The 17,435-nt window shown below is 35.3% G+C and overlaps 1 protein-coding gene across 2 annotated transcripts; it reads left to right on the top strand.

Annotated features, from left to right (window-relative positions):
- Positions 1-293: 293 nt before the first annotated feature.
- Positions 294-12,497, top strand: LOC144842733 (retinoblastoma-associated protein-like). 2 transcript variants are annotated; one of them, XM_078699253.1, is made up of 24 exons: positions 294-365; positions 1,124-1,276; positions 1,620-1,675; positions 2,237-2,317; positions 3,001-3,132; positions 3,286-3,410; positions 3,597-3,707; positions 3,795-3,973; positions 4,066-4,235; positions 4,609-4,696; positions 5,037-5,210; positions 5,509-5,623; positions 5,849-6,000; positions 6,190-6,303; positions 6,464-6,522; positions 7,060-7,261; positions 7,347-7,424; positions 8,289-8,393; positions 8,472-8,591; positions 9,191-9,258; positions 9,442-9,574; positions 10,350-10,474; positions 11,027-11,124; positions 11,350-12,497. In XM_078699253.1, the coding sequence occupies exons 2-24, from the start codon at positions 1,157-1,159 to the stop codon at positions 11,391-11,393; spliced, it is 2,649 nt and encodes an 882-aa protein (XP_078555379.1). In that variant the 5' UTR covers positions 294-365; positions 1,124-1,156; the 3' UTR covers positions 11,394-12,497. The 2 variants fall into 2 exon arrangements, with proteins under 2 accessions (XP_078555379.1, XP_078555380.1); XM_078699254.1 differs by lacking the exons at positions 10,350-10,474; positions 11,027-11,124; positions 11,350-12,497 and adding an exon at positions 9,678-10,130.
- The last annotated feature ends 4,938 nt before the right edge of the window (positions 12,498-17,435 follow it).

Genomic DNA, 17,435 nt, shown 5'->3' with positions numbered 1-17,435 from the left:
AAATTCATCAAAAAAAAGGGTGAGAAAAAGTGATTTCGATAGTCGAGTCAAACTGTTTCAGTACCCCAAAAAAATTGCAAGAAAATGTTTTTTGATGAATTACAATAACTAAGAGTGTTGTTTTTTGTTGTTTTTTTTGTTATCCGCGCGCCGCGGCCGCGCCGGACGGCCACCGCCACGCATCATTAATTTGGTCTTCCTTCTTTTATTATTAGCCAATGAGATTGCTGTATTTAGTGTTAATTTCGCGGGGATTTTCTGTCCATTATATTATATATAAAAAGGGGGAGACCGATTATTGTCGGCGGAGCAGAGAATTCACGATTATTCTACCGAGTTAATTTATAGGTGGTTTAGTTGTACAAGTAGGTATTTATATTGTACTATATATGTTTGTAATAATTAACCATGGAGTAAAGAATAAAATTAACTCTGTCGATAGCACAGAGAGGGCATATCTACTCCAGAGTCTAGTCTATAGGCTAGTTAGTAGGTCTAGCTAGCTAGGCCTAGGCCTAGGCCTACTAAGGCTAGGCCTACCCTATAATGCTAGCCTGCTCAGTGCTGGCAGCCTAGAGGGGTCGCTTAGGCGGATCCTGGCCCTACTTTTTAGGCGTATTAGGCGATAGCGAGACTTAGCCCTAGGGTAGAGTAGGCTGCCAACCACTACTAGGCCTAGGCTAGACACTACCTACACTCTAATAAGGCAGTAACTTGTAAGTAGGCCTGGCTAGCCTACTACTAGGAATCACCGGCTAGTAGTACTAGAGGAGTAGTAGGCCTAGTATAGCCTAGATAAAATAGGCCCTTGCCTTGGCCTTAGTTTAGTAGTAGCCTAACTAAGTCTTAGGCTAGCGCTACTACAGAGGCCTAGTAGGCCCTAGTAGTAGAGGCTAGATAGGGCCTAGGCTAGGCCTATCCTTTGGCGCAATCTAGCTATTTTTTGTTTGTATTGTTTATGTTTGTATAAATGTGTTTGCCGAAATTAATAAAATGAATAATAATTTGGAGGCAAAGCCTACCTAGCTATAGGCCTAGGCTAGGATGCCTAGTAGTCAAACAATTAACATGCACAAACATTGTATAAATGATAATCAATATTTGTTGTTTCTTTACCTTTTAGTTTTACTTTAGTAGAAAGGGGACATTTAGAAAAATGCAGTCAGAAGACGAGTTTATTAGGATATGTAATCAACTAGAATTGTCAGTATCATTAACTCGCAATGCTCAGCTTATTTGGAGAGATTGGATGGATAGTTCTTGTGTGGAATTTAAAGTAAGTCAACTTGTTGACATGCATTAATAATAGTTAATTGTGTATTTAATTTATTTGTTCATTTAGGCCTAGTTAAAAATACTTAAAAATACACCTAATTATACAACAAATCAATGAGAAAATAAAACAAATAACAACAGTTTCTAAATTATGATTATCATTCCTGTAGGTTGTGCCATATTATCCTACACCTTTTGGAGCAACAGGAAATTATAAATGCTTTGGTGAATTGCTTTGGTGAATTGTAGCTATGAGAGAGTACGATCATTCCATCTGTTAGTTAGCTGTAATGGAGATTTTGTGATTACTTTTAATTTATATAATCTACCTTTTTTGTTTGTAGGTTGATCCAACTTCTTGGATTTCTTGTGCAGTTTATGTCACTATCATTGAAGATTGGTTAGTTTGATTTATTTCTTTCTTATAATGTAATGATTATGCTTTCTTTTCATAATACAATTTATTATTATCAACAACATTTACATATTATATTCAATAGATAATATCTAGGACGGGCCAGCTGAATGTATATGGGGTCAATAATTACGAAAAGATATGCAGAATGTCTTACTTTACAATCCTAAAATGTATCATGACATAATAGTTTATTTTCTCTTGGTATTGCAGTAGTGCAATATGAATCATGACATAATAGTTTCTTTTCTCTTGGTATTGCAGTAGTGCAATATGTATCATGACATAATAGTTTCTTTTCTCTTGGTATTGCAGTAGTGCAATATGTATCATGACATAATAGTTTCTTTACTCTTGGTATTGCAGTAGTGCAATATTGTTTTATTTATTCCAAACTATGTTTTATGGTGGTCAGCATATTGGTTTTGGAAATGTAATATCGTAAAATGGCTTTAATTACCATTGTTGTTTCTATTATGATCAGCTTGGACTACACTTTGGTTTGGATGAATAAACTGTATAATATTACTGTATTATTATTTTCAGGAAAGCAATGAATACAGAGGAGCAAGGAATCCAAGGACCTTCACTGTCAATTACACAAATATTGCAAGCATCAAATATGAAGTAAATATTCTAATTCAGAATTGAATCATTATGATATTGTTGCATTTTAAATTCTACATTTTTATTAATTAAGAGAGTAATAAGATTTGCATTAACTTTGTTGGAATGTCCTTCAGTGTATGTCAACAGATTATTGCTACATGTAACACTGTAAATTGAAAGCGAATAACCCTAACGCGAATCCTAGGGAGTCCTTCAGTGTATGTCAACAGATTATTGCTACATGTAACACTGTAAATTGAAAGCGAATAACCCTAACGCGAATCCTAGGGAGTCCTTCAGTGTATGTCAACAGATTATTGCTACATGTAACACTGTAAATTGAAAGCGAATAACCCTAACGCGAATCCTAGGGAGTCCTTCAGTGTATGTCAACAGACTATTGCTACATGTAACACTGTAAATTGAAAGCGAATAACCCTAACGCGAATCCTAGGGAGTCCTTCAGTGTATGTCAACAGACTATTGCTACATGTAACACTGTAAATTGAAAGCGAATAACCCTAACGCGAATCCTAGGGAGTCCTTCAGTGTATGTCAACAGACTATTGCTACATGTAACACTGTAAATTGAAAGCGAATAACCCTAACGCGAATCCTAGGGAGTCCTTCAGTGTATGTCAACAGACTATTGCTACATGTAACACTGTAAATTTACAAGGTGAAATTATGTATACTTTCAGCATAGTAATGTTTTTCATCAAGATGAACAAGTTAAAAGCTGAGCATATGATAAGTCGTATTGTGGTAGAGCATCTCTTGAAAGCTGAACAGAAATACTGCATTTCTATTGCACTATTCCAGAAGATGGAACGGTAAGTAATGATTATAACACTACAGTTTGATAGTTTAACTACTGGTTTATTTGATATATATTACCATAAGCAAATAGGTAAAGTCATCTTATTCACCTAATTCAAACACCATTATTATACTCTACTACTAATCTTCTAAATTATCTATTATAGTATTTTTCAAGAAGTATTTCAAAGCCAAGATACAATGGATAACAATTATGCAAACCGTGAACTTTTGTCTTCGCAACTTTTAAAACATACTGAACTATGTTGGTCAATGTTTGTAATCGCAAAAGGTATTTCTGTTATTGTTAAAATCTAAGTTCATTGTGACCAGTGTCATAAATCCCAATGTTTTATAAATCTGTGTTTAAGTGGTCTATGCAGATAATGTTATAGGTTAAGTGAAATATTCATTGTCATGGACCTACTCTTTCAATGAAAAACAACAACATTTACTCACTCACTTTTCATGTTTTTAGGATCATTGTTTGAAAACTGCAATGACCTGTTGACATCGTTTCAGCTGATGATTGGTTGTATTGACCACATAATTAAACAAGTACCTGTTTTCTTGCTAAGAGAGCGTTTCAGTAAGTAAATGTCTGTTTTTATAGAACCAGATTGTTTGGTTTGCTGGTCACTTTGCTGGTAAATTTTACTGTACATTTCTTTTGAAGGTACTCGGCCATCTAACTTACAACAATCTTCAGAGCGTCCAACAAGTGTATTACGAGTTCTTTGTGAGCATGTCAAACTACAAGATTATGATGACGTAGCTAACATGATGAATCAACATCTTTTACCATTTATTGATGACTTAGAGAAAAAGAAAGAAGGTTATACTGAACTTACAGAGGTAATTACTTTTTATGCAGATGATGACCAAATTATGTTTTTAATTCTTATTTGAATCAATGAAACAGTTTTTGTTATTTTTAACACCAATAGATCGCTTTTCTGAAACAACAGTACCAAGAGATATACAAATCAAAGAAAGACATAGATGAGATACATTTTCTTTCACGGAAAAGTTATTTATTTCCTGAAAAACCACGACTTTCAGCGTCAAGTCAACCAGACTCGGCAAGGTACTCGAGGGAAGTAGAAACTCCAGTAAAGTAAGTTATATAAATTATATTGTCTTTGAATTGATGTAGGGGTAATGTCATTTTGTGCAGTCAAGACACCTCAGGTGAAAATTTAGATTGTAATAGATTATCGAAATAAAATGATTTATCTCTTTCTATATATTTATTTTGGCCTTTTCTGTTGTTTTGACAATGTTGTATATTCTTATTACTTACATGTTTCTTAATTGAGGTCCAACAATATCATATATTTTTTCTAAAGTTTGTATTTATTTGGTGTATTACATGTTAAAATAACATTAGATGTTTAAAGTGACTTGGTCCCATGCTGTAATTCATGAAACAATAATGCCGTTTAGCAGAAGCAAATTAAACCTAGATGTTTTCCTTCCTTTTTCCATAGGAGAGCTATCAATACTATCCAAGGATTGAAGAATCTTCTAAACTCTTGCAGTTCCACTCCATCACCTACACTTCTTCAATATTTTAAAGTAAGTATTACTGCATTATCCATCACAGGTATTAATATTTTCTTTTTCAAAACATACATGTAAATAGAACAATCAGACTCCTGAGTCAGTTCGATTGTTGATATTTATTTACTATATTATTATTGCCAGTAGATTCACTGTTTTCTATAGAATCCTGCGGCAAAAGACTGAGAGTTCTTAATAGCATAGGATAGTGGAGTGAATTACTGATATTCAGCGTTGTCTTTCTATTCTGTTTGTCTATTCATAAAGCATGGAAAAAAGAATAGACACAGATCATCAAATAAAAAAACACATTTTTTAAAGTAATACTTGATTAGTACTCATTTGTTATTTACAGCAATGTCATAAAGATCCAACGTCAGTGGTAAAGCAACGTCTATCAAACCTTGAAAGGGATTTTATTCAGGGCTTTGCATCTACTATGGGTATCCACATGTGTGAAGTTGCCAAACAACGCTTTCAAATTGGCTGTAAACTCTACTTTAGGGTTATGGAAGCAATGCTTACCAGTGTAAGTTTCATATTATGTAAACCTAATGATGCCTACAAGGTGCCATATACAGTTTGTTTTAAGGCGTTTTAAGTGGTCTTGTTGTAGTTTTATACTAATTGTACCCAGGGCCACACAGAAGACCAATATTTTTGACTGATTTTGCCACCCTGGTATTGTGAAGACTACTGTATCCATTTGCGTAATTATTTAGTTATTAAGATGTAATTACCACTATTGTATATGACAAATGATTGTTGTATGCATTTCACTTGTTAAAGTTTGCTTCTGGTATATTTCCCCTTTTTTTGTGTATTAGGAAGAAGATCGTTTAAAGCAGACAAATTTCTCAAAGTTGTTGTGCAATGATACATTTCATAAATCTTTGCTTGCTTGCTCGTTGGAAGTTGTGCTTCTCACATATGGAACATTATGTATGTATTTTTTTTCTAATGTGACTTTTTAATTTAAGTAAATGAAAGTTTTAAGAACTATTACATTTTTTTGTAAAATGAAGGATAATTTACATTTTGTTTTATTCTGAAAGTTTGTGCATAAAATAAAAAAACAATTTTTAAAGTAAATCATGATTACTACTATTTAAAACTAATATTGTTTAATTTTATTAGTTGTGTTGTTATTTGTTCTCTTTCTGTTAGTGTCTCCATCGTTGAGTAATCTTAGTAACTATGAAAGTAGTGCTAGTTTCCCATGGATTCTTGGTATATTTGAAATTCAACCTTATGATTTTTGTAAAGTAATTGAGACATTTTTGAAGGAGGAGACAAAACTAACAAGAGATGCAGTTAAAGTTAGTATATTTATTATTATGTTTATCCAACATTGAGTACATAATAACTGACAATAATTGTGCTATTGAAATTAGAAATAGTTCTAGTCGAACATGTTACATACAGTAATAAGATGGTGCAATAGTATGAGAAGATACTACACGTTGGTCTGTGTTTCACATTTAATCAATAAGCTTGTTTCACCACAGCATCTTCAGAATGCAGAAGCAATGATACTGGACTGTTTAGCATGGAGAAGTGGATCTCCATTATTTGATGCAATGGACAGTTACATTAGTTCATCAACTACCTCGCCATATGTGGTAGGATATATAACATTTATCATGTTATTGTGACATCATCATTCTTTATGTTAAATAATGTGTTTTTTATATTTAAACATTCCATATCATAATGCAGCATTTTTCTTTGCTGTTAATATAAGATTTTCATATTGACTCCTGCCTTATTTACTTTTTCTAGCCTCCAAGCTCTGGAGAACCATGTATGACTTTTACAATGAAGAATAGGGCATCTGAAATGTAAATAGTACAGTATATCGCTACTTGTTTCTTTTCAATCTTACATTTTGTTTAAGTAGTAACACTCTCTATTAATTCACTATTATACAACTTGACTCTAGAAAAACAGCTTGCATGTTTCTTTTTCTATGAAGTTAAATGGCGTATGTACTTTGTGTATAGGATATGTGGGACATATCCTATACTGTAAATCTTCTGTGTAACTTGTTGGCCATAACTATCCCTAATCTCTGTTGTAACTATTTATTACAAGATAGTTACAGTTTGTGCCTGTCTAAGGTTCAACTCGTTACACTGTTTCAAATCCCATCATGTGAAACAACAAAAAAATTACTATTTTTGATTCATTTTTAATAATTTATATGGTTGTCTAGGCCAAGTATACTACAAATTCCGTACTACAGCATCAAATTCAAATTATTTCAAACACATGATTTGTTGATGATGGTGAATCAAATTCTAGTATTATGTACCTACAGTATTTCCTTCCATTGTTGGAATTACAGATTGTATTTATAGCAATGCATTTATTTGTAGGTTTGAGTCTCCAATGAAGCAAAACAGTAAAACTGTGGATGCGGTTGGTACAAGTAGTAGTGGTAGTGAAGACAGCACTTCAGTGGCAACCCAAAGAGGATTACGTTCGGCATCACTTAATGTATATATTACCAAAGTCTCCCATCTTGCCTATGAACGTCTACAGGATATGTGTTCAAAGCTAGAAATACCTACTGATCTAGTATGTAATTTGATTAATTTGCTGTAAGTCTGATTTGATAATGCTACCAAGATACTGTCAATAATGTTATTATTATTGTTTTTAGCTTCAGCGGATTTGGACTTGCTTTGATCACTGCATCATTCACAAACCATTGTTACTCAAGGATAGACATTTAGACCAGGTATGTTTTAATGGACATTATTGCATGCTTTCCTTGCTCTTTGGTACATTCACAAACCATTGTTACTCAAGGATAGACATTTAGACCAGGTATGTTTTAATGGACATTATTACATGCTTTCCTTGCTCTTTGATACATTCACAAACCATTGTTACTCAAGGATAGACATTTAGACCAGGTATGTTTTAATAGACATTATTGCATGCTTTCCTTGCTCTTTGATACATTCACAAACCATTGTTACTCAAGGATAGACATTTAGACCAGGTATGTTTTAATGGACATTATTACATGCTTTCCTTGCTCTTTGGTACATTCACAAACCATTGTTACTCAAGGATAGACATTTAGACCAGGTATGTTTTAATGGACATTATTGCATGCTTTCCTTGCTCTTTGATACATTCACAAACCATTGTTACTCAAGGATAGACATTTAGACCAGGTATGTTTTAATGGACATTATTACATGCTTTCCTTGCTCTTTGGTACATTCACAAACCATTGTTACTCAAGGATAGACATTTAGACCAGGTATGTTTTAATAGACATTATTACATGCTTTCCTTGCTCTTTGGTACATTCACAAACCATTGTTACTCAAGGATAGACATTTAGACCAGGTATGTTTTAATGGACATTATTACATGCTTTCCTTGCTCTTTGGTACATTCACAAACCATTGTTACTTTTCTTACGCTTTGGTACATTACGAGGCCAAAATAAAGCCTTTGTTTGAGCCTCATAACAAGATTTGATTAAAGTGTTGGTTTATTAATTGACGTTCTTAAATTTCACTATTTTGCTACTTGTCAAAACTTTGTCCTTTATTTTGTTAACATTTTATTGATTTCTGTGAAATAGATAATGATGTGTAGTGTCTATGCAATATGTAAAGTTGTTGAACAAGAAAAGAAGTTTAAGAGTATTGTAGCTGTGTATAGGATACAGCCACATGCCTCTCAAATGGTAATCATTTATCTTTATTTACTTGTTTTTACCCCATTTCCATCATCACTTTGTCAACTGTGTATCTTTATTTTGTAGGTTTACAAACATGTTCTGATTGAGAATGGTGAACATGATTCTATTATATCCTTCTACAACCGAGTATTCATGCCATCACTCAAAACATTTGTTCTTCAATTCCAGCCTTCTAGACAAAGTGTAAGTTTATTAAAATTGACCACCATGAAACACCTTCTGAACCAAAATGTCTTTCTGGAAACTCTCTTTTTCTAAATGTCTTTAGATAGTAGAATGACTATTTTGTATGAAAGATTTTTTACATGAATAATTTTAATAATTTTACAAAAAAAGGCGTTTTTAACTAACCCTTTTTCACTATTCATAAAATATAAACAAAAAGAATACACCTAAAAAAAAACCATTCCGTTCTCATTTGATTAAAGATTAAAGTTAAAAAGGTACAGCATTATAGGTTTTTTTAAATTAAACACCATAGACATTCTTAACTATCAAAAAACGTGAATATGTATAAATTATATTGTTAAAAAGTAACAGCTTTATATTTTTCAATTTAAACGTGATAAAAACCCTCGACCATCCAGAAAAGTAAATATTAAAGTTTGGCTTCCTCAATAGAATAATGTTTAGATGGCTTTGGTAAAATTGTCATTTTCAACGGTGTATTGTAAACCTTATGTTTCTTGTTTCCTGTAAAGTAATTTTAACCTATTTCTTAATTCTTCTTCTGTAATTAACATGTAAAGCATTAGTCCTAATTATTCAGTGTTCTTTTACAGACTCCAAATCTGTCTCCAGTACCATCTCGAAACAAACCTACAACTCTAAGTCCTCATCATGTCTATGTGTAAGTTTAACAATTGGATATTTTAGTTATACAGTACTGAATAATACTTAACTACCTTATTTAAGTACCTTATTAAGTTAATAAATATAAAAATTAAAATAAAATAAAATAAATGTTTACGTTGAGTTGAGCTAAGTCTGTTGAATGTTCATTCTCATTGAATTTCCTTTTTCTAAACCACAGTGTACCTGGTAAGACAAACCTATACATCTCTCCGATGAAAGATTCTCCATTTAAGAGCCCTCTACCAGTGAACCATTTACAAATGACACCAAGATCAATGCTTCTTTATAACTTTGGTGAAAGTGGACCGGAGGTAAATCAATCACCTTAAGAACCTTTCTGTCGGGGAATAATAATAGTTCATTAATTTTATATCTATCATGGAATCAATTTAAATTAATTGTATTTATGTATAGGGTACAGAGAAACTAAGACAGATAAATGATGTTATATTAATTGTATTTATGTATAGGGTACAGATAAACTAAGACAGATAAATGATGTTATATTAATTGTATTTATGTATAGGGTACAGAGAAACTAAGACAGATAAATGATGTTATATTAATTGTATTTATGTATAGGGTACAGATAAACTAAGACAGATAAATGATGTTATATTAATTGTATTTATGTATAGGGTACAGAGAAACTAAGACAGATAAATGATGTTATAATAATTGTATTTATGTATAGGGTACAGAGAAACTAAGACAGATAAATGATGTTATATTAATTGTATTTATGTATAGGGTACAGATAAACTAAGACAGATAAATGATGTTATATTAATTGTATTTATGTATAGGGTACAGATAAACTAAGACAGATAAATGATGTTATATTAATTGTATTTATGTATAGGGTACAGATAAACTAAGACAGATAAATGATGTTATATTAATTGTATTTATGTATAGGGTACAGAGAAACTAAGACAGATAAATGATGTTATAATAATTGTATTTATGTATAGGGTACAGATAAACTAAGACAGATAAATGATGTTATATTAATTGTATTTATGTATAGGGTACAGATAAACTAAGACAGATAAATGATGTTATATTAATTGTATTTATGTATAGGGTACAGAGAAACTAAGACAGATAAATGATGTTATTCAAGGTCATCGGCGTGATAAGCAAGTTTCAAAATCACATAAACAACTTAAATTTGAAGATATGGATGAGAGTACTGACAATATGCAACAGTGAGTATTAAATGAATTTGTATTGCGGTTCTGGACCTCTCCTCATGCTCACCCACCCATCAGTCATTTCTCGCCTTCCAACACGGCTATAAAAATGTTTTAAGGTGTCTATGAGTTGAATGATATTTCATGAGTTGAAAGGTTCACTGTTCTTTTAAAATTTTTATTTAAAGTTTATTAAAATTGATAGTTGTGGAGGGGTTGGGATTGACTGCTCTATTTAACAAGACAGAGTTTATTGAAATTGATAGTTCTGGTGGGGTTTGGATTGACTGCTCTATTTAACAAAACAGAGTTTATTGAATTTGAGAGTTCTGGTGGGGTTTGGATTGACTGCTCTATTTAACAAAACAGAGTTTTTGAAATTGAGAGTTCTGGAGGGGTTTGGATTGACTGCTCTATTTAACAAAACAGAGTTTTTGAAATTGAGAGTTATGATGAGGCTTTGCATTAGGGGAATGGGGAAGGGTCTGGTTTTTAGTAATTTTATGAAAGGCCTCACTTCCCACCAGTTTTAAAATTATTAGTTTTACTGAATGGATTTATTTGTAGGAACACGGATGCTTATGCCAAGCAACCACCACCACTGTGTCTTCCAGACAGCATGGCTGAGCTTACAGCTAATTTAAAAAGAAGAAAATCAGAATTAGGTAAGGCTAAATCATAGAAGGAAGACTTGTATTCAAATTCATATATGTATATAGTTCTGGTATTTATCTTGTTACTAAAGATAGTCTTGTGTACACACCCACTCAATATGCACACACCTCAATATGCACACACCCCCACATGCACACACCCAAGATTAAATCCCATTGGCATCAGTAATAATGGTAAAAACTTATTATAGCTATTTTGTCATCTTTATTTTGCAGAGGCAGACCGAAAGGTACCAAAGATAAAGAAAGAAAAAAAGTGATGTTGGAGACACAAATATTTCAATGATTTTAGCTTTAATGTTTCAAAGCACATCATTATTATTATTGGTGTTAATATGCAATTAAATTAATATTAGAAGCTAGATTACACCCAAAATGTGATTTTTAGATTGATTTTTATTGTATGTTAGTGAATGTTAGCGAGTCTTAATTAATTGTATTAGCCAGAAGCATAATAATGTGTGTATGATTGAGTTGTATTATGTAGAAGATTCAATACTATAAAAGCAATTTGTTATTCATATAGTAAATGATTTAAACCATTGAATGAGGATAATAACCGAACATGTGGCCCTATCATTTTCAATGTTGGTATGTTTGTAATTTGTCTGAGAAATGTATTACAGATTTTACTTGCACACATTTTAACATTTTAAAAGTTTCAAAATTGTTAATATATTTAAAGTTTATTACATAGTGTTTCTGTTGTAATGAAAACATTCTTCACATTGTATGAAGTATTTTTTACAAAAAATAATTCTACAGAAAAGGGGCTTTGATTTGGTATTAACATAGATTTAGTTAGTTTGGGAAGATATGCATTATCCATTTGAAAGAACCAATCAGTTAACCTTGCTTTCATTCTCAAAAATTTCTAAACAAATATTTTATACACATTTTTTCCCTTTAATTTACTAAGTTTAAATTATTAAAGATGGTGTTAAAGTGTAAAATAAATTATTTCTGATTACTGTATTGGCAATAGAATACTAAATCTTTCTTAATATTTTGTTTTGTTCTGTACTGTAAATCTTTATATTGAAATATATTCTGTAACCGTCAATTTCATGATGTGGCACTACGTCACTACTTCTGGATTTCTAAGTTATCCATATTATTGCTATTTAGTGTGATGTGCACTCAATAACACAGTTTTTCTTTGAAACAATCATAATAATAATAATTGTATTTAATCATTATCTATGTTTGGTATATTTTTTATACAATATATTTATTGAAAACATTGAAATGACTTCTATCTTAATTCACTGCATCATCAACAAAAGTATGCATTTCAATAAATCCTCTTCAACATTTAGTGTTTTTAACAGTACACAAGTGTTATTGTTTTCTGTTAGGCTCTAAACATGGTTCTTTACTCCATGCTCTAAAGTAATCCTCTCAACTCTAAGGGACCCGAGAAGATTGCGTCGACTACGTCAGCTTATTTGTTTTTTGATGATCAAGCCTGGGAATTCCCTTTATTAATATATGCAAAACGGTATAAATTGTGACCATATCAAGTATAGTTTCTTCCAGCCTTTTAGTAATCAATCATCATGCACGTACATGTGGTGCCTGTGGTGAAATTCATGATAAATGGCACCTCTAGTTGGCCGGAAATGACACTCGTGTTCGACAAAATGATCGGAGTCTACTTTTTCCGCTGAACCTAAGATCACGAAACCCTAACCCTAAGACCCCCTAAGACATAATATCACGAAACCTAAGATTACAAATTCTAAGATATACGACAGCTTAAAAACAATAATTGTTTATCTATACACAATTTTAAACATAGGATGTTTAATTTATTAATGTTTTTTACCATAAATTTAATTAAATACAGAAACAAAAACAGAAATAAACAATATTTTCGCCCGTTAAGTAAATATATACCTTTGTTTCACAAAGTTTGTTGGTTGATATATGTTTATTTATTTTGGTTTCCCCTTCACACCTTCATTGTATTTTGACTCCAAATTAATTCAACTAACTTTATTATGAATACCACACCTTAGAATTAGGCTTCATAAAGTACTTTTATGTAAGATTCCATGGCATATCCTAGATTTTGCAACAGACATCAATGAACGTGTTGGAATGTTTTACGATCTTGTTGATGCGGCTGTCAGGGACCTTGTCCCCACCATAAAAATTCGCAAAAAAAGTCCTAAATGGTTTGATGCCGAGCTTGTGAAAGCCTTAAAATCTAAAGAACATTACCATCGTATATGGAAACAATATCCATCCATCATTTCACGTCAAAACTTCTGTGTTGCCAGAACTAATTAAAAAAAATTATCAAATTGTAAATATAAGGCTTACCTGAAATGCATCTCCTCTGACCTCGTTGCAAATCCTAAGCGATTTTGGACTTGGATCAAGTGTAAACGAAAAACTACATCAAATGCAATAAGTATCTCTGATGGGGTTAGGGTTGCTGACAGCCCGCAAGCAAAAGCCACACTATTTAACAACTTTTTTGTTTCAGCTTTCTCGGACTCCAGGGATACCCGTATTGCCGAGCACTATTTTGGCATCGTGTGTTTGATACAATTAATAACTAGGAACATACTCCGAACAAACTTTGAACATACGTAAAACATACCAGGAACATACCCGGAACATACTCGGAACATACCTGGAACATACCCGGAACAAACTCGGAACATACCTGGAACATACTCGAAACTTACTCGAAACATACCCGGAACATACCCGAAACAAACTCAGAACCTACCCGGGACATACACATACTCGGAATATACTCGAAACATACTCAAAACTACTCAGAACATACAAAGAACATACCCGGAACATACTCGGAACATACTCGGACCGTACTCGGAACATAGCCGGAACATAGCTGGAACATACTAGGAACATACTTGGACCATAGCCGGAACATACTAGAAACATACTTGGAACATACTTGGAACGTTACCCAGAACATACCCGGAACATACACAAAACATACACGGAATGTACCCGGAACATTCCCGGAACACACCTGTTCAGAGTATGTTGCGGGTATGTTCTGGGTATGTTCTAGGTATGTTTCTGGTACGTTCCAAGTATGTTCCGGGTACGTTCCGAGTATGTTCCGGGTATGTTCCCCGTATGTTCCGAATATGTTCCGGATATGTTCCAGATATGTTCCGGGTATGTTCCCAGCAGGTTCCGAGTATGTTCCGGGTATGTTCCGAATATGTTCCGAATATGTTCCGAGTATGATCGAAGTATGTTCCAAGTATGTTTCGGGTATGTTCTGGGTGTGTTCCGAGTATGTTCCGTGTATGTTCCGAGAATGTTCCGAGTATGTTCCGGGTATGTTCCCAGCATGTTCCGAGTATGTTCCACATATGTTCCTGGTGTGTTCCAGGCATGTTCCGAGTATGTTTCACATATGTTCCGGGTATGTTCCAGGTATGTTCCTGGCATGTTCCGAGTATGTTACACATATGTTGCGGGTATGTTGCGGGTATGTTTCAGGTATGTTCCAGGTATGTTTCTGGTATGTTCCTGGTACGTTCCAAGTATGTTCCGAGTATATTCCGGGTATGTTCCGAGTATGTTTTGGGTATGTTCCCAGTTTGTTCCGAATATGTTCCGGATATGTTCCAGGTATGTTCTGGATATGTTCCCAGCAGGTTAGGGTTAGGGTTAGGGTTACACATATGTTCCGGGTATGTTCAAGGTATGTTCCTGGTATGTTCCTGGTACGTTCCAAGTATGTTCCGAGTATATTCCGTGTATGTTCCGAGTATGTTCCGGGTATGTTCCCAGTTTGTTCTGAATATGTTCCGGATATGTTCCAGGTATGTTCCGGGTATGTTCCAGGTATGTTCCTGGCATGTTCCGAGTATGTTACACTTCCGGGTATGTTCAAGGTATGTTCCTGGTACGTTCCAAGTATGTTTCGAGTATATTCCGGGTATGTTCCGAGTATGTTTTGGGTATGTTCCCAGTTTGTTCCGAATATGTTCCGGATATGTTCCAGGTATGTTCTGGGTATGTTCCCAGCAGGTTAGGGTTAGGGTTACACATATGTTCCGGGTATGTTCCAGGTATGTTCCTGGCATGTTCCGAGTATGTTACACTTGCGGGTATGTTCAAGGTATGTTCCTGGTATGTTCCTGGTACGTTCCAAGTATGTTCCGAGTATATTCCGGGTATGTTCCGAGTATGTTCCGGATATGTTCCCAATTTGTTCCGGGTATGTTCCAGGTATGTTCCTGGCATGTTCCGAGTATGTTACACTTGCGGGTATGTTCAAGGTATGTTCCTGGTATGTTCCTGGTACGTTCCAAGTATGTTCCGAGTATATTCCGGGTATGTTACGAGTATGTTCCGGGTATGTTCCTGGTACGTTCCAAGTATGTTCCGAGTATATTCCGGGTATGTTACGAGTATGTTCCGGGTATGTTCCAGGTATGTTCCTGGCATGTTCCGAGTATGTTACACTTGCGGGTATGTTCAAGGTATGTTCCTGGTATGTTCCTGGTACGTTCCAAGTATGTTCCAAGTATATTCCGGGTATGTTCCGGTTATGTTCCCAGTTTGTTCCGAATATGTTCCGGATATGTTCCAGGTATATTCTGGGTATGTTCCCAGCAGGTTAGGGTTAGGGTTAGGGGTTAGGGTTAGGGGTTAGGGGTTAGGGGGTTAGGGTTAGGGGGTTAGGGGTTAGGGGGTTAGGGGGTTAGGGTTAGGGGGTTAGGGTTAGGGGGTTAGGGTTAGGGGTTAGGGGTTAGGGGTTAAGGGTTAGGGTTAAGGGTTAGGGTTAGGGTTAGGGTTAGGGTTAGGGTTAGGGTTAGGGTTAGGGTTAGGGTTAGGGTTAGGGTTAGGGTTAGGGTTAGGGTTAGGGTTAGGGTTAGGGTTAGGGTTAGGGTTAGGGTTAGGGTTAGGGTTAGGGTTAGGGTTAGGGTTAGGGTTAGGGTTAGGGTTAGGGTTAGGGTTAGGGTTAGGGTTAGGGTTAGGGTTAGGGTTAGGGTTAGGGTTAGGGTTAGGGTTAGGGTTAGGGTTAGGGTTAGGGTTAGGGTTAGGGTTAGGGTTAGGGTTAGGGTTAGGGTTAGGGTTAGGGTTAGGGTTAGGGTTAGGGTTAGGGTTAGGGTTAGGGTTAGGGTTAGGGTTAGGGTTAGGGTTAGGGTTAGGGTTAGGGTTAGGGTTAGGGTTAGGGTTAGGGTTAGGGTTAGGGTTAGGGTTAGGGTTAGGGTTAGGGTTAGGGTTAGGGTTAGGGTTAGGGTTAGGGTTAGGGTTAGGGTTAGGGTTAGGGTTAGGGTTAGGGTTAGGGTTAGGGTTAGGGTTAGGGTTAGGGTTAGGGTTAGGGTTAGGGTTAGGGTTAGGGTTAGGGTTAGGGTTAGGGTTAGGGTTAGGGTTAGGGTTAGGGTTAGGGTTAGGGTTAGGGTTAGGGTTAGGGTTAGGGTTAGGGTTAGGGTTAGGGTTAGGGTTAGGGTTAGGGTTAGGGTTAGGGTTAGGGTTAGGGTTAGGGTTAGGGTTAGGGTTAGGGTTAGGGTTAGGGTTAGGGTTAGGGTTAGGGTTAGGGTTAGGGTTAGGGTTAGGGTTAGGGTTAGGGTTAGGGTTAGGGTTAGGGTTAGGGTTAGGGTTAGGGTTAGGGTTAGGGTTAGGGTTAGGGTTAGGGTTAGGGTTAGGGTTAGGGTTAGGGTTAGGGTTAGGGTTAGGGTTAGGGTTAGGGTTAGGGTTAGGGTTAGGGTTAGGGTTAGGGTTAGGGTTAGGGTTAGGGTTAGGGTTAGGGTTAGGGTTAGGGTTAGGGTTAGGGTTAGGGTTAGGGTTAGGGTTAGGGTTAGGGTTAGGGTTAGGGTTAGGGTTAGGGTTAGGGTTAGGGTTAGGGTTAGGGTTAGGGTTAGGGTTAGGGTTAGGGTTAGGGTTAGGGTTAGGGTTAGGGTTAGGGTTAGGGTTAGGGTTAGGGTTAGGGTTAGGGTTAGGGTTAGGGTTAGGGTTAGGGTTAGGGTTAGGGTTAGGGTTAGGGTTAGGGTTAGGGTTAGGGTTAGGGTTAGGGTTAGGGTTAGGGTTAGGGTTAGGGTTAGGGTTAGGGTTAGGGTTAGGGTTAGGGTTAGGGTTAGGGTTAGGGTTAGGGTTAGGGTTAGGGTTAGGGTTAGGGTTAGGGTTAGGGTTAGGGTTAGGGTTAGGGTTAGGGTTAGGGTTAGGGTTAGGGTTAGGGTTAGGGTTAGGGTTAGGGTTAGGGTTAGGGTTAGGGTTAGGGTTAGGGTTAGGGTTAGGGTTAGGGTTAGGGTTAGGGTTAGGGTTAGGGTTAGGGTTAGGGTTAGGGTTAGAGGTTC

Source organism: Antedon bifida, chromosome 5 (genome assembly GCF_963402885.1).
Source record: "Antedon bifida chromosome 5, ecAntBifi1.1, whole genome shotgun sequence".
Classification (NCBI taxonomy): domain Eukaryota; kingdom Metazoa; phylum Echinodermata; class Crinoidea; order Comatulida; family Antedonidae; genus Antedon; species Antedon bifida.
This window is presented reverse-complemented; position numbering and strand designations above follow the sequence as displayed.

What these genes read in the sequence shown, in the direction of transcription:
- LOC144842733 (XM_078699253.1), top strand. Translation starts at nt 1,157, where the DNA reads ATGCAGTCAGAAGACGAGTTTATTAGGATATGTAATCAACTAGAATTG. An exon ending in AATGTTTGTAATCGCAAAAG is followed by an intron (nt 3,411 to 3,596) that starts GTATTTCTGTTA and finishes TCATGTTTTTAG; the next exon opens with GATCATTGTTTGAAAACTGC. An exon ending in TTGGTGAAAGTGGACCGGAG is followed by an intron (nt 9,575 to 10,349) that starts GTAAATCAATCA and finishes ATTTATGTATAG; the next exon opens with GGTACAGAGAAACTAAGACA.